Source organism: Dama dama, chromosome 1 (genome assembly GCF_033118175.1).
Source record: "Dama dama isolate Ldn47 chromosome 1, ASM3311817v1, whole genome shotgun sequence".
NCBI classification, from domain to species: Eukaryota; Metazoa; Chordata; class Mammalia; order Artiodactyla; family Cervidae; genus Dama; species Dama dama.
The window spans coordinates 49725349-49743785 of NC_083681.1; the positions used below are offsets into that span (position 1 = coordinate 49725349).

At 42.2% G+C, this 18437-nt stretch overlaps 1 protein-coding gene across 1 annotated transcript; it reads right to left on the reverse strand.

Annotated features, from left to right (window-relative positions):
• Positions 1 to 6013: 6013 nt before the first annotated feature.
• On the reverse strand, positions 6014 to 6988 carry LOC133054413 (olfactory receptor 51D1). The gene has a single exon (XM_061139387.1). It carries the CDS (start codon positions 6986 to 6988, stop codon positions 6014 to 6016), a length of 975 nt encoding a protein of 324 aa, XP_060995370.1.
• Between the last annotated feature and the right edge of the window lie 11449 nt (positions 6989 to 18437).

The window sequence follows — 18437 nt, forward strand, 5'->3', positions numbered from 1 at the left end:
CTTGCAGGGCCAGTCACAGTTAGCAGGGTTGGGGACACGGGGCCAGCAGCATTCAGTTAGATGACAAAACACATCAAGCGCCTACAATGTGCCCAAAACTGAAAATAAAACAGTGGATACAACAGAAAAGATCAGTGCTCCTCTGGAGCTCAAGCACTAGGAGAGCCATAACAGAAAAGAAACAAATAAGCCAAAACATTTCAGATAAAGATAAGTGCCCTGAAGGTAGGACAGAGTGATGGGATAGAAAAGGACAGGGGCAGGACAGCCCTATTTGAGACAGGGGGTCAGTGAAGGCTTCTCTGAGGTGGTGACATACCAACTGAGAGATGTGTGATGAGAAAACGTCGGCCATTCTAAGATCGAGGCAAAGAGCGTTCCAGGCAGGGGAGGGAAGAGAAAAAGGTCTTCTGCTTTGGGGATTCACAGGAGGAAGGTCAAGGTGGCCAGAGTATCAGGAGCACAGGAGAGTTGTAGGAGATGAGGTCAGAGAGGAGAGGAGAGGACAGCTCATGTAGGGACTTGCAGGACATGGCCAGGAGCTTTGATTTAATTCTGAGTGACTTGGGGGAAATTAAGCAATAGACTTGATCTAATTTGTTTTCAGAAGTGCATTCTACAAATGCAAAGACCCAGAGAGAATGAGAACACACCCTGTTTGAAAAGCTGCAAGTGGTTCAGTGTGCGTGCATATGTGTGTGGCGGGGGAGGGGAGGGGTGCGCCTAAAGAGTGCAAGGCAGGAGAAGTCACAGCGTGGACACAAAATCCAGTCTTTTAAGTGGGCTGAAGACTGAACCCTGATCCTAGACATGGACTGGGTCACGATTGGAAGCCCAGGAATTGTGCTAAGTTCTAAACTCAGCACAGCCTGACTCCTGATGTAAAGTACAGCATGAGCCCAGACCCCATTCAGAGCCCACATCCCACACAGGGCTATAATCTGACCCCTGATCATAAACTGAGCTTAAACCACACCAACAACCTGGGTGGGACCAGCCCTGTTCACACACCAAACCCCAGTCCAACTCTAGAGTGGTCCCAGCCCCGTCTGCTCTCAACCCACCACCTTAATTTAGCCCCATCCCCCCCAGGCTCAAAATGGGTGCCCCAGTAAACTGATCACAGGAAAATGTCTTAAAAACTGCGAAAGAAACGTCCAGCACCAACCACGTTCCCTTCACCACATGAGCACAGAAATTGCTGAGGCCGTCTGTCCTTTGGGTCCAGGGCCTCCTTCACATCCCCAACCCCACTCCCTACTTCTTGTTCTCCCTGGCCTGGTTTCTCATTCACTTAGCAGGTCTAATGAAGGACCCCTAGCTGCAGGAAACCCACCCCCGGAGTCACCTCCAATCTCCCACACTCACCTCAATTGTACTAAAGGAACAAGTGCCCTTTTCTCCAGGACTCTTCCAGCAGTGATCTGGCAGGCTGTACCGTAGGGCCGCCCTCTCAGTCTCCGCCCCCTCCCTTGTCAGGCTTATTTATTCTGTCATATCTCCTCCCTTCTTTTGGCTTCTCCCTGCTGGGGGTAGGGCGCTGCCCAGAGGGTCTATCCTCAGATACCCCTCGTAGCCAACTGTGGGACTTTTGGGCTGCTGTGTCCTGAGAAGGTGTGCTTGGGGTATGGGGAAGAAGGGGTAGTGGGTAGGGGTCTCTAGAGTCCTCCCCAGATGGGCCCTGTGCCAGTGGAGTATTTCTGCCAGTTCCCAACGTGAAGTTAGGGTGAATGAGTACAGAGAGTCTAGAGAAACTCATGTGTGTGGCCTTGGTCTCTGGGAGGGGCTTTCTCTAAATTTCCCCCAGCCTCATCAAACTCCACCAGAGGAAAAGCAGGATATGCTTTCAGGGAGACCCCGTGATTAGGTGCCAACTCATCATCTTCCTGAAACTTTCTCTGGCCTCCACCTTCCTTCTGTGGGTGGTGCCTGCTTGGTCCTTGCTGGGCCTGCATCCCAGTGGACCCATCTGACTTTCCCGAAAGCTGTAGGACTATGTCTTCTTTATCCCCCAGGTTCTAGGGCACGTCTCTAGCTAATTCATAACAGGGATCCCTGGGGACCATGCCTCTGCCTTCTATTCCCTGGCCTTGAACTTCTTGTTGAGAAAGGAGGATGTGGTTTCCTTAGCCCTCCCCTACCTCCAGCACCAGCCATATAAGACCAATGCCATCTGGTTTCTCTCTTAAGGGCAAAAATAGTGAGAGAACATTTTAGAGGGTTAGAGATCAGTGGGAATGAGAAACTAAGTATGTTACATATTTAAATAATTTTTAATAAATCTATTAATAAAGCAAAGTGAATTTTCATTGGTTTCTCCTTGTGTTTTTACTGATCAATTTCACAACTACAAGTTTTAAATTCACAACACAGAGCGTGCTGATATAAGCTATGCAAAATTAGACAATGTTAAATCAGACAATTCCAATTCAGACCATATCAAAACTAGCAATTACAAGATCTCCAGGTACCTGTAAATCTGCAGCCTGTCACTCATTGCTATTACCCTGGAGCCATCTCTGTTGCTTCTTTCAAACTCCCATAGACTGAGAGGGTGTGAAAGACACCCCAGGGACTTCTACTTCTGGCCAAGAGAGAATAACATGAGGGAACATCCCACCTGAAGGAACCTAAAATAGACAGCACACATTAAAAACAAAAGTTTGCAAGATACTGGATATCAGGCAATGAAGGACAATGAGCCCTGAGGCATGGAAAACAAATGGAGTGAACCTGGGGTTTCCTCAGCTTACTGCCTTGAGAGGTTCCCTGCTGCAGTCCAGGGAAGGAGAATGCAGAGTCCAGAAGACATCTTAAGTTAAGGATGTAGAGCTGATAATCCAGGAAGCCCCAGCTAGCTAAAATTTGAAGACCAGCTATTGGAGGTGAGAGATCTATGGAGAGACAGAGAACTCTAGAGACATGTAGAGGTTCCTCTGCAAGAATCCAGCTGAGTACTGAGCCTACATGCATGTGAACAAGCTGCTTAAGACTGGGACAGAACCACCTGGAAATATTAGAGATGGCATCCCCAACCAGGGTTCACATAGGGTCACAGAAAGTGACTGTTCCTACCTACCAGGTTGGAGAACTTCAAGATTCACAGGGCATTGAGTCGAGAATACAGAAGGATCCTGCCTCTGTAGTGGGGAATAATTAACCAAATATTATCTGCAGTATAATGTGGGTTTTAGATCATAAGTGATCATTAATGGGTGGGGAAAGTACTTTGCTGACTTTATAAAACTGTACCCATCAAACTAAGGACTATAATTTATAGAGACAGGAACAAGAGATGAGTGTGGATGGGGGTTGGAAGGGGTTTGGAGAGGGATAAGTGAATTTGGTTTATCTTAAGTAAGTAAACCAGAACCCACTCAGGCTCTCCTTCTCTCCAAGAGGTCCCAGACAGACAGCCATTGAGCATACAGTATGTCAGGCCCTGGAGACAGAGAAGCCTGGTCCTTGTCCTCAAGGGAGACAGATAACTATGTATATGGATATTTCAGTTCTGTGATGGAAGATAAACATACAGCTATCATAAAACTATTTAAGCTCTATGACAGAGGGATAAACATCCAGTTGGAAAAAAAAAGCTTTAAAGTTTGTGATTGAGGGAAACAGAATCTGTGGGAGCCTCGGGGAAGCCCTTAATGTAGTCTGGCACTTCGCCAAGTTTTCAAACCAGTGACAATTACCCCAGTCACCACCAGTTATCAAAATAAAGAGATTCTAGAGGACTCCAAGATTTCCCAAGGTCTCCTGAGAAAGAAGGCCATGAGTTATTCTAAAACCAGAGACACCATAACCTGGATAAGAGAATAGCTTCTGGCCTTGATACAGCAGGGCCTTATGAAAGGTGAAGTGTCTTGTTTGAATATTCCCTAAAATGGAATAAATATACCTCATTTAATCAGTTTATTATTTAAAACCATTACCACCATCGTGTATCGATCACTGTTTCTTTTCCATGTGTTTTCACATCTGTTATTCTATTTAACCCCCACAACCACCCAACAGGCGGTACATTATATTTCCTTTTTTACAGCACCTACAATTTCCAAAATTACTGAGGTGCAGTAGACTAAGCAATGAGCCCAAATATTAAAGCTAGTGATCCTAACCTCTATTGACTCTAATCCCCACCCCACAATGTCTTTTCCTGATACAGCTATCAACCACGTTTAAAGGAACTTCTTGGCAAGGTTGTGTTTTCTTTGAATTTCATTTGTAAATTTGAACATCACTTGTAAATCAGACACCAGCATGGGAAAATAAATGTCAACTTGTCTGGAGCTCTGTGAAAACAATTTATTATGAGATAGTAAATAATAATGTTTTCATTAATAACAATAAATCAGGATGGCCACACGAGGCCAAACTGGTGATGCACTGCACAATATACGAGCACCATTCACATGGACCATGATGTGGATGTCGTTTCCTAAAGCTGTACAATGAGACAACCATGACTATGATCATTTCTTGCATGCTTACACTTTTCAGTTTACATAGGAGGTTTGTAGGATTTAAGCTTTACAGCATCACTGCCATTATAGCTTCATTATTAAGAAGAGGAAATGAGGTCCAGAGAGGTTTTACAGTATGCCATTTTATGATATTTCCAGGATTTTAACCTTATAAGTCTTACTTCAGTATTCTTTCATCTCCCTCAAATGAACCTACATTATTTTCTACCTATAATTCTTCACTGTGAACATTTTTACCTAACAGTTTCCCAGTTCATTTTGGCACATTCTTGTGCCTTATAATCCACACCCATTGAACAAATGAGTGCAATATGCCTTAAAACATAGTAATCACAAACAATACATACACACACACATTTGTAAACACATACCCTTCAGATATTATATTCCATCTATATATGACTAAAGACATATATATTACACAAAAGGATTTCATATCACAAATACTTTGCATCACAGGCATACACCCAAAGATAAACAAGCCAAAAAACACAGCCATCCCAACACTACATATTCCACACACTTATGTGTATTATATAGTCTACGTTGTTACAAATATGCAACATTCTCCATTCTGCACCCTACCATTTATATATTATTAATACATTCTACATTATTACATATTACATTCTACATTTACATATTAAAATATGAGGAAAAAAGGAGGCATCTATTCTCATTAGATACACATGCTCTCCAACCATTCTCACATAGGTGCATATCATATACCAACTAACAGAGATCACATAAACACAATAAGTGTGGAATTACAGACATTATTCACAAAATATTATACATGACAGGACACAGCTCCCAGGGAGACCAGCTGGCACACATTCTGTGTACTCACACACACACACAGGCTAAAATCACATATAGCCACACAAACAAACCTACATACTCACAGCTACAACCAAGATAAATATCACCGTTATGGAAAAATAATCTCCAGTAGAACCACATAGATGACATTGGCAGATTCCACATGAATACACCCCCATTTATATCGAAACATAAACACTTCATGGGAGCTGTCTCTTTGCTTACTACCATCTCCCTCCCCTCCCTTAGATCACCATCACACAAATACCTTTATTAACCCTTAAAAATGACTTGTGTTACCTCTTTGGGATCCAAGAAAGAAGTTATAGTTAACACATATTCACTGATGTGGATACATCAGAGCAAAATAATAAAAATCATACATCAAGACTGGAATGAATCATGATGTGTATCATTTACAGCCTTTGCATATCAAAATTACATGTATTTTCTACTTGGGAGAGAGAAATAAGGCGAGGTCACCATAGGAAGGGAGTGTAGGGTGATCACTATCCAGCATGTCCTGTCAAAACTGGTTCTTCTGAAGTGACCCATTTCTAGAGACAGAAATTGAAGGTCTACTTAGATAACTTGGAGCAGAGAGCCCAGTGGGTTAGATGTTCCAATCACCAAGATGTTCAACAGGACCTGAACTCTGCCATCTTTGGTAGGGACTAAAGACACTGGGGAGGAAATCCTGCTCACCTGCCCTTCCGTGAGAATATATGGAAGACCCGAGAACGAATCTCCTTGGTTTTGGCTCCATAGACTATAGGGTTAACCACAGGCGGTAGCAGTAGATAGATATTAGCCATAATCACATGAAGCAGGGAAGTGGGGCCACTCAGCCTGTGCACCACGGACAGCCCGATGAGGGGCACATAGAAGACCAGCACAGCACAAAGATGGGAGATGCAGGTGTTGAAAGCTTTGAGAGCTGCACCCTGAGAGGACAGCTCCAACACGGCCCTCAGGATGAGGATATAGGAGAAGCCAATGAAGAGGGAGTCGACGCCCATTACCGAGAGGATGATAAAGAGCCCGTACACCACATTGACCGTGGTGTCAGTGCAGGACAGCTTCATAATATCTTGGTGCAGACAGAAGGAGTGTGTGACAGTGTGCCTTCGGCAGTACGACAGCCGCTTCAGGATGAAAGGCAGGGGGAAGAAGAGTACAAACCCTCTAGTCAGGGCAGCTAGTCCAATCTTGGCGACCGTAGCCCCTGTGAGTACAGAAGCATGCCGCAGCGGGTGGCAGATGGCCACAAAGCGGTCAAATGCCATGGCCAGCAGGACAGCTGACTCCATGGCTGACAGAGCATGGATAAAGAACATCTGGGCTAGACAGGCATTGAACTCGATCTCCTGGACACCCGTCAGGAAGAGGCTGACCATCTTGGGCATGGTGACAGAGGAGAGAACTAGGTCAATGGTGGAAAGCATGGCCAGGAAGAGGTACATGGGCTCATGCAGGTGCCTTTCCACACGGATGATGAGGACAATGGCCAGGTTGCCCAGGGTGGCCAAGGCATACATACAACACAGTGGGAAAGCCAGCCAAAAGTGGGTGTTAGGTCCCAGGCCGGGGATGCCCACCAGCAGGAAGTATGCTGGGTGGACCAGAGTTCCATTTGGCACAGTCATGGCAGGAATCAAGAGCCGAGGTTTCTGCATCCCGAGTCCAAGGTCTATGAAAGGGAAGAGGAGAAATATCACTCAGGCATGGTTCAGCGGAGAGAAAGGCCTTAGGAAAGGGCACTGAAACAGTTAGGGCAGCAAATAGAATGATGAAGTACTCCTGTTAATTCCAAAACTTCAGTCTCATTCTGCTTTAATTCTTTTTTTTTTTTTTTTTTTACATTTTAAAAAGACCTTTTATTTTGTATTGGGGTACAGCTGATTAACAATGTTGTGACAATTTTAGATGAGCAGCGAAGGAACTCGGCTGTATATATACATGTAACTGTCCTCCCTTAAACTTCCTTCCCATTCAAGCTGCCACATAACATAATCTGCTCTAATTCAGCATAGACGTACCTCCCTGGGGATCCCATTAATCTCAGTGTGTAAAGCCCACCCAGGATACATGTGCAACGCCCTTCATTTCCAGAGCTGATGTTGCTGTCTACATATCCTGCTTTTGGTCCCTTCTAAACCAGCACTGCTGGACTTGCACAGATCCTTCCAGAACCCAGCTTTGCTAGTGCATGTTAGGGTTAGGGTCTGTCTGGGTTCAGAGTTTGAGGCTCAGTCTGTGGTTGCCTTTTAAAATCCATTCTCAACTGACTTCAGGGCAGGAAGTGGGGTGGGAGTGGGGGTGTCCATCCAGACTCAATTTCAAGAGATGGGTTTGTGTTTCAGCTTGAGTACCATTTCTCAGCCTCCACTGATAGAATTAGCTAAAGCTGTGATTGAAAACACTGTCTCTCAGGTTCTACTCCAGACCCAGAGAATCAGATTTTCCAGGGGAGGGGTTCAGAAATCTGGTTAAAAAAAGCAAGAAATCTCTTCTGTGCCAGTGATTTTTTTTTTTAATCAGAGAAATTTAGGAAAAGTTGTTCTGGTGTTCTGGGAGGTAGGGAGATTCCAGCCCTTAACAAAGAATGAAACATAGCCTTTCATTGGGATCTCTTAAGGCCCACATGAGAGTCAGTCTCAGATTGTGCTTAGCTGGAGTGTGACATGGAAACCAGACAGCTGAGATGTGAAAAGACAAATCAGTCCGCATTGCTGCCAGTGCTATGTGGTATCCACAGGCATATCCTCCTTTCTCCATACCCTCCCGGGTGAACATAGAATAAGCTCAACTTTCTTCCTCTACACAGACCACTCTGTTCTAAGCCTCTGTCCTGAGATCCAAACACATATAACATGTTTCCTCTTCATATTTCTACTTGGATAATCCAAGAGTTTCATATTTTGTCCCAAATAGGACCCCTCTGAATGGTACCAATGAGTCACTCATGTCATCCTGGTCAGGGAAGCTAGTCCCATCCCTGTTCTTTCTCCTCTACTGTGATTTTGTTTTTCCAAGTAATCTATCATGGCTTTCTTTTTATTCAACACATCCTTCCTCCCTCCCAACCTCATTATATCATTCATTCTGCTCTGATTATGAAAAGAACTTCTGAACTCACCTCCCTGCTTCCAGAATCAGATTCCTCAATCCACCTTCCACATCGCTGACATCTAAACAGAAAAACTGGATATGACAGGCTCCTGTTTATCAAGTTACAGGTGACTCCCATAGCCGTCAAGATCAAACTGGAATCCAACAGTGTGCATTCAAAGCCCTTCCCCGCGTGGCTCCCACTTAGCTTTCCCGCCAAGCTTCTCAATTTGTTTCTTTATCTACCAATTGCCACCACCACCACCAACATACACAAATATTTTTCTCTGGGTAAATTAATTCCCCTTGCCTCATGTTTCAGTGAAGGGTGAGAAGCTAGAACTGAGGGGGTTCCTGGCACAGGGGTAGACAAAGTTTGGAATGAGCCTCACAGCGGTTAGAAGGAATTCCTCTTTGGGAAGGTCCATGAACTGGGTCTGGGATCCTGACTGTGGATGCGGGAACAAGGCGCGCTGGCAGCCTGTGTGAGCAAAGGGCAGGCTTCCTCGGGCAGGGCGCCCTCCCTACCCGGTCTCCGCGAACTTCCCAGGACCTGGGCAAGGTTCCCGTACCGTGCCCTCGCCTCCCCACCCTGACCTAAGCCTGGCACGCTTTCCTACAATGACTCTGTCCCAGGCAACTGCCCTTATATAGCTTCTCTGGGGGCTCTAGGGAGCGTGAGGGATGAACAGTGAACTTCGCCAGACTCCCTGGGAGCACCGCTCGGCTCAGGTACCCAAGAAAAGCTGAACCCTGACTCCTACCCCGGGGGGCTGCACTCTGTTACTATTTCAAGGCCCCTCAGGAGACTAGAGGGAGGGGGAGTACAGTGGAGGTGAGAGATGACCGGCACTGGAAGAAAAGAGCTACTGGAATGGAGGTGAGGGCGCGCACTTAAAAGCACACAGATGTGAATACTCTTGTTCTCGGTCCGAACGCTCTGTCCTAGGGGATCCCTAGCTGTGCTAAAGCACTGCCTCTCGCTTCTCGATGGTGCCCCCTTACGGTAATATAGGCGAATTGCAGCCTGGTCGCTGCTTGCTCCCTAAGGACGATGAACTAAGGACCTAACTTACCTTGTATCTGAGCTCCTGCCACTGCACTACGGCTGCCCCTAAGCTCTTTCTCCTCTCCCTAATAAGCCAATTCTTTATCCCTCAGGCTGCTAATAATACTCTCCTGTTCCCACCTCCCCATCCAAAATGAGACAGTGTAGAATAGCTGTTTAAATGTGGGGCTCTATCAAGGAACAAACTTATGTCCAAATCTGGGCTCAACCACTTACCATCCTTAGCCTCAGTTTGATGTGAAAAATAAAATGAGATACTAGCAATTCTCCAGTGAATGATTGTGAGAGAGGATGAGACAGTAGGATAGCATCACTGACTCAGTGGACATGAGTTTGAGCAATTCCAAGAGATAGTGAAGGACAGGGAAGCCTGGCATGCTGCAGTTCATACAGTTGAAAAGAGTTGGACACGACTTAGTGACTGAACAATAACAATGACTAGCCATTCTCCAGTGAATTATTATGTTCATTATTATTGCTCAAAACAACAGGAAGAACCAACACAATAGGAGAAAATCTAGTTGAGATAGTGTTAGAACAGCCAAAGGAAGCAAATACATTAGAGAGGAAGAGCAGACAGCAGTGCTGGGGGCTGCTGAGAGATCAAGTAGTTGGAGTACTGAAGATGAAAGGTCCCTGGTTAGCTTGTGAAGAACTGTTGAGGTGGTTGGTAGGAATGGAATCTTGAATACAGCAAGAGTGAGGAGTGAGTGAGCTGGGAAGAAATGGAGAAAGTGGATGTAGACCACTATTATGGTAAGTTTGTGTGTGAAGAGAAGGAATGAAATGGACTATACATGAAGTATTAATAGCTCAAAGGAGAATTTCTACAAATTTGAAGCTTAAAGAGATTAAACACAAGTAAATGTCAACAGGATGGAATTAGTAGAGAATTCTTTATTTCTCTTATTCGTAGTGAAGTTCTTCAATGCTGTGACCCAGGTAGACCCTCTGTCCTTCCCCCTCTATATAGTGACCATGAGAAATCTTAATTGCTCCCATATAATCCCCCAAACAGGCCAAACCAACACCCTGAACTCCAGACGTGTTCATGCCTACTGGACATTATTTAAGCATCCCTCAGACATCTCAAACTCAATGCCTCCAAACACGTTCACTGTCTCTGATCCTCAGTCTATGTCTCCAGTCTGTGTTTTCTGTTCCGTGTCTGTTGCCTCAGCCAGGAACCTAGAATCCATCATCTCTGCCTTCTCCCTCTCTCTTACCTCTCTCTGAGCCCATCCAATCAGTCACCAAGTTCTCTGTAATTTACTTCCTGGAAATCTTGTGAATCAGATTCTTTTTATCCATGTCTTTTGCCTCCTAACCAAGATAACCTCTGCCTAGATCATCAGAATCATTTGTCCACCTGCCAGCCTCATAGAATATCTTTGCCATTGATTCACTGTCCAGCAGTGTGATCTGCCAAACACACATTGGTTCATAACATTGTCCCATTGACTTTAGAATAGAAAGTTCAAGTTCACACTTCATAATACAGTTTATTAAAGCCTTCATGTGCTATCTCCATTCATTTTTCCATCCTATCTTTAACCATTCTACCTCCCTTTCTGAGTGCCAAGTCCCAGACACACTGACATTGGCCTCCTGCTTCAATGTGCCATGCTTTCTTTCTTTCACCCTTCAACTTTCACATATTTTCTCTCATGGTAAAAATACTCACCCTCCTCCCTGTTTTTATTAAGTTTTAGCTTTCAGATATCTGTTTAAACCTCCTTCCTTAGAAAGATCTTTCCTGGGGCCTAATTTTGATGAAACACTTGACTCTTTTCCCCTTTGCTTCAAATAAAGCCTTTAACATTCCGAGATTAATTAGTCTCCATAATTCTGAGCAGATCTTATCCTCCTATTTTTGGAAGGGGGAGATGGACATTAATATATGCGTTTAAAAGCGGAGGTTTATAGAGTCCTCTTTCAGTCACTCTTCATGCAGAAATTATTGGTCCTCGTATTGATGTTCACTCATAGCTCACAATTCAGTTACTTCAACCGAGGCATGTGTAACAGGTGAAAGTGAAAGTGACGTCACTCAGTCATGTCCTACTCTTTGCAACCCCATGGACTATAGCCTACCAGGCTCCTCTGTCCATGGGATTTTCCAGGCAAGAGTACTGGAGTGGGTTGCAATTTCCTTCTCCAGGAGATCGTCTCAACCCAGGGATTGAAACCAGGTCTTCTGCGTTGTAGGCAGATGCTTTACCATCTGAGCCACCAGGGAAGTGAAGTGAAGTCGCTCAGTCGTATCCGACTCTTCGCGACCCTGTGGACTTTAGCCTACAATGCTCCTCTGTCCGTGGGATTTTCCAGGCAAGGGTACTAGTAGATCCCCTTAAATTGTTCTTAATAGCATCAAGTTGGCACAATTTTTGAATGAAGGGGTCTCATGCGCACATTTCAAGCATTTTTTTTCACTTATTATAGTAAAAAGAGTGGTATTTCACTAAGGTGAACTTTTATAATTACAGTATATCCCTATATTTTTGTTTCAATATTTTTCTAAAGAAATACAGAAAAAAATCATTCAACGTACACAGAATGTTAAAAGGTCCAATCAATAATGGAGACCTCTGGCCAGAGATACACTCAAATTCTTGACTTAGGAGGTACTAAATTATATGAACTTGCTGATAATAATTCCCAATTGATATCATGACCCACCAAGTGTCCCTCAACAAGGTCCTACACTGGAATTATCTCAGCTCCTCAAATGAAAGTTATCTTTTTTTACACCCACTTCCAAGCACTTGCTTTGTCTGGCACAGTCAACCTCTATATCTCTCCTTTACATACTAACCATTCTTAGATTTCACTGTAGGTACTGCTTCTACAAGGAAATCTTTCCTGTAAGAAAATATTCTCTTGTTCCCAAAGGTATCCAAGTTTCTTTTGCAGATGAGTAATGCCATTGTTTTTGTTAGGAAACACTGGTAGACATGGCCACACAAGGCCACAGACAGTCCTCATGAAAAGAGAACATGGCTTTAGAAATGAGTCTTTACATTAATAGTTTGTAATAAGACAAGAAAAAGAAATATATGGTATGAGAATTAGAAAAATAACATGTAATCATGATCTGTGGATTAGTGATTTTATATATGTGTGTGTGTATCTCCAAAAGAATAAATTAAATGGAATTTAATTGAATAATTTAATTATATCCCCCAACTTTTCAAAAGATTCAATGCAATCTCAATAACGGCCTAACAGGTCATTTTGTAGAACTTGACAAGCTTAATTAAAAATTTATAGCAAAATGTAAATTGCTAAAAATAGCCACAACACTCAAAATATTGGACCAATGTGGAAAGACTTGCTATATCAAATATCAGGACTTATTATAAAGCTATAATAATTATGAAAGTATGATATTGGTACAGAGGAGACAATGGGGCCAATGATATTCTAGTCATAAAAGCCCATTTCCTTTATTCATTCTTGTGTCAATGGACACTTAAGTTGTTTCTATGTCTTAGCTTTTGTAAATAATGCTGCAGTGAACATAGCAGTACAGATATCTTTATGAGGTGGTGATTTCATTTTCTTTAGATATATACCCAGAAGTGGGATTTCTGGATCATATAGTCATTCTATTTATTTTTTTAATTCTTGAGGAACCTCTGTACTGTTTTCCATGATGGCTGTACTAATTTACATTCCCACTAACAGTGCACAAGGGCTTTCTTTTCTTCATATCTTTGTCAACACTTGTTATCTCTTGTCTTTTTGATAACAGCCATCCCAATGGGTGTGAGGTGATACCTTATTGCATTTCCTGATGATTAATGATATTGAGCATCTTTTCATTACCTGTTGGCCATTTTCTTATCTTCTTTAGAAAAATGTCTTTTAAGTCTTTTGCCTAAAAAGACTGTTTTTTTAGGGATTGTTTTGTTTTTGGTTTTTGCTATTAAGTTGTATGAATTCCTTATATATTTTGGATATTACCCTTCATCATATAGATAGCTTGCAGATACTTTTTTCCTGTTCCATAGGTTGCCTTTTTATTTTACTGATTGCTTCTTTTATTATTATGTCTGTTCAACTTAAAGTGAAATGATAGTAAGGGATATTTTGCTTATCACTGTCCTCTGAACACCAAGGTTGCACCTGATATTTCTGTTTATCTATCTATATATCTGGGGCCCATGCAAGGCTATACAGCAAAAAGAAAGTTCAGCATGAAATAATGGTAAGAAAAGATAAAACATTACACTCAGGAAGGTTCTGGAAGTACATAAATATATCTTTAATTCTCTAGTTTTGTGTGTCAAAAAAAAAAAAAAAACTCAGCTAAGAAGATAAAATTCAATAAGAATCTATAGTTCCATCACCAAGAAAGAGCAAAAATTCTTCTTAAAATTTGAGATTCTTGTGAATCTTTTGAGAAAAAGGAGAAAAGCAACTCTCTTGGAGGAAGGCTCTCATAAAACCATGCTAGTAGGCCCTCACATCAGAGCCTCCAGTATTTGTGGAAAGACCTCTACTTCATGTCTCCATGAGCTGGCCAACTGACCTGTGCCATTTCTTACGATCTTCCTAAGGAAGACACACAACCTACAGTTCACTACGAAGAAGGCAGAACTCCATGAGAACCTACATCAGCTAAGAACAGTGACTTGTTAAACCATCATTCATAGCCATGAGCAAACAAAGAACACAAATAATGTGAAAAGTATCAGAACTTCAAGGAAGGGAATAAATTTGAGAAATCATATCAAATGCCCAGAAAAAAAAAACAGAGCAGAAATGAGAGAACTTAGAAAAAAAACTCATAGCATCAGTGAGCTGAGAAAATCCTGTTGTGTTAAAACAAGAACAGATTGCTATAGAAGAAAAGCAATGTGCAAGCAAAAAAAAATAATAATTATTTGAAATAATAACAATAAAAACAGAGTATATAAATATTATGGGGGAAAGTTGCTTGTTTCTTAACCAAGAAAGGGAAGATAGAGGAATATTTTCTTGAATCCTTTAATCCCCCTGATGAAAACACAATAGCAACAACAGAACCAAATGACTGAATAGAAACAGAGCACCTGTTGTCTCTCTGCCCAACGTTCTGGGAGAACCTCTCAAGTTGACCACGCATAGCTCTTTGTTTTTCAGCAAATATACATACTTGGGCAAGAAAAGGTAAAAGACATGGAGGGAAAATACAGGCATTCCAGAAGGAAGAGAAGCAAGGGATGGAGCAGACAGAGTAAAATCAACAATCAAGGAAATACCTCGAAGAAAATTCCCCAAAGCCCAAAACCTCTCTTAAGATATTCCATGTTCATTCAGTCATAAAAGATATATACTTAATTTCAGATGAAATTCCTAAATGCCAATAAAAAATAAACTATCCTGTATGCATCTAGATAGATATGCCTACAAAGTAATGCCAAGTTATACCAACTAGCATGTAAGTTCCACAAAGGCATTTTTCTATTTTGTCCACTGATATATTGCTGATCACTTGAAAGAGTACTATTACATAGTAGACACTCAATAAATAGTCATGGATGAATTAGCTAGCATTAAGGAATCAATCTCTACCTGAGGTTATGAAAATATTCTTTTGTTTTGGGAAGTTTAATTGTTTTGACTTTTATTGTTATATCTACAATACACATGTGAGTAGTATGAGGTTAGGGTTCATGTTTCATTTTTTCCATATGGGTGTTTGGTGTTTCCAGTACCATTTATTAAAAATATCCTTCTTTCCTCATTGCGCCATAGTACTACCTTTGTCATTTAACAATTGGCCATATATGAGCAGGTGCACGTCTGGGCTTTTATTTCTATTCAATGGCCCACTGGTACCCTGCACCAATATCACACTTTCATAATTACTATGATAACATAGAGAAATTAATTGAGAATTGTCTTAGCAGATAATCTGACTTGTCTTAGTTTGAGTGCCCCAGAAACAAACTGGAAACATGAATGCGAGCTCAAGTAATTCCCAAGACAAAATAGTAGGAGTGGTGGGAATGAGAAAGGGAAGGAAAGGAAGTCAATAAAGTATGTATTATCAAGCAGGTTATCACCTGCTTTCTTATCACCATGGAAAGCTGGGACTCAATTCCCTGTCACTCCTCTCCCTTAGCACAGATAGAGCCTATTCCACAGTGAGTGCATTCAACTTGTCCTGGTTCACCTTGGATTAAGGCAGAGGGTTGGTATCTGTAGTTACAATCATGGGATGTATCCAAGACAGAGCATCACCTGAACACCTGTCTGCCTCTCACAGCAAACAAAGCACCCTGATGTATGCCAGGAAGGAGAGCTGCTGTCTCTGTGCAGTGGGTTGGTCTGTCTTCAGAACTGCTCCGTCCAGCTTTCTCCTAGTGAACACAAACCCCGTCCCCAGCAACACTAATATGTCCTTTTGCCGGGGCCCTTGAGAGTCAGTCATAGTCATGAAAAACTTGCCAAGTTACAAATGAAAAGGATCTTCCCTTTAACTGTTTTAACTTTACAGGAGCTCCAGACAAGTACCATTGACTCTTGAACAACACAAGTTTGAATTGTGTGGGTTCACTTACATAAGGATGCTTTTCGATTAACATTAGAAAATGTTTTAGAGATTTGCAACAATTTGAAAAATTTCATAGGTGAACCATGTAGCCTGGAAATACTGAAAAAATAAGACAAAGTTAGGTATATCATGAATGCATAAATTATATGTAGATACTAGTCTGTCCTTACATAGACATAAGGTGAGTAATATTTAATATAAAATAATGTGTTCGTTTCCTTGCTATTTCATAACTTTGCTTTCAAAGTACTACATTACTGTACAGTATGTCTCTCTCTCTCTCTTAAATACAGAAATGTATATAAGCCTATCATCACAGGTAAGTAGTTTTATAAAACATGAAGTGATTTCCAATACTGTATTATTAATATAATACTGTATGCTATGAAAATTTTATAACCATTCATTAGTGTATAGGCTACAGTGAAGCAATCATATCAATTACACCAGTCTACCAAAAAACAATCATATTGCTGCTTCTTTGTTATCCATGCATGAATTGCTATCACTATAAATATTAATTTCTTTCTCATGTTATCTTTTGATTTTTATGTCTAATGTTAATATAATCTGTAACATCTACAGTGTTTTATATCATATAAGACAATATTGATATAGGTGCATACTTGCTAAGTCACTTCAGTTGTGTCTGACTCTTTGCGACTCTAGGGACTGTAGCCCACCAGGCTCCTCTGTCCATGAGCTTCTCCAGGCAAGAATACTGGAGTGGGTTGCCATGCTCTCCTCCAGGGATCTGGACCGGCATCTCCTGTGACTCCTGCATTGCAGGTGGATTCTTTACCACTGAGTCACCAGGGAAGGCCACTGATGAAGGTACTAATAGATAATTCATCTTGTAAACAGATGTAAAGTTATGATGTCAATCAATATAGCATAGTAGAATAACTGCATTTTCTCCTCCTTATAACTTTAACATTTTTTCTCTGATTTACTTTATCATAAGATTATAGTATATAATACTCACAAAATAGGTTAATTGTTTATGTTATTGATAAAACTTCAAGTCAACTGTAGGCTACTAGCAATTAAAGTTTGGGGGAGTCAAAAATTATAAACAGATTTTTGACTGTACAGTTGGCCCCTGCAATGTTTAAAGGCCAACTTACAATCAATCAATTTGATTTTGAGTTTCTTGAACAGAGTTCTGTGGCCTAAGGTTATAATTCCAGAACCCAGCATAAAGTATAAAAAGTGAATGCTCAAAAAATATTGAAAGTGTCCTGTTTCAATTAATCCATTTATTATTCTGTTAGGCAGCCATGTCTCCAGATCCAAGTGAGACGTACGGTACAGCTCAGACCTCAGCTATCTCTTTTCTTCTTTTTTTGTTCATGGCCTCATTAGTTTCAGGAATTTTCTGGGCCTCACCCTTCAGAATTTAAACCACGTCCTGAGCGCTGACACTGGCATTAAGATCCACAGAGTCTCTTAGTCCCAACAAGAAAATCATTTTGAACTAAGCTTCAGTTGGAGGATTTCCTGGTTATTTTCAATGCAAACAGGGTGTGCCTTTATTTGCTTATCCAGTAAACAATGAAGTATCAGGAAAAGGACAAGGTGCAGAGACTACAAAGAAATCATCGCCTTAAGTAGCAGCCTGTGTGTTTCTGTGAGGGTCTAGCACCCCCTGTTTAAATTTTTTTTTACAATTTCTATAGCAGTTTTGAAAGAGGAATTCCACTTACACTCCGCCAGTTCCCACCATCTGTTTCTAATTCTAAAGCGGGGTTGTGGCAATAGTGATGAGAGGCTGCCTGCTGAAGTACTGAAGGATAAGAGCTTGCCAGGAAAACCCAGGGTTTTCTTATGAGAAACCATCTGGAGCCAGGAGAGGTCGCTCATCTTGCAGGAAACTATAAAGTCTACTGCATTATCAATGCCCAGCCCTGCACTAAATTGGGTCACAGAACCAGACCTGGTTGATCTCATAGGGTGCTGAAGTTAATGTAGAAAACTGGCTAAGGAATATTATTAGGTCCAGGGCTACCGCCTAAAAGGAACAAGGTTCGCCCAGAAGAACCACTAGTCCTCCATTGCGGAAGCGTAAGACGCACGGAGTTCTTTAGCCCGAGGGCTAGCTGGGCTTCTGCTACTGCCTAGCCTGAACGGCCTCATCCTGGAGTCTCACCCCTTCGACCCGTTCTCGACTGACTCCTGGGCCCTTCTACAGTTTAAAGGGTTCTGAGTAGGGGAAGGGGCCAGAAAAACAGAAAATAGGCCGTCTGGGCGAAAGGTGGGCGCAGCCCCGTCCCCTGCTCCGACTGGCTAGGGTTGTCCCGATCCCTATCTGTGATTGGCTGCTTCCGCAAAGATGCCGGCGGGGCGGATCCTGACGCCAGGTCCTGCACGCCATTCATTGGCTCCTTCCTTGTGGGCGGGG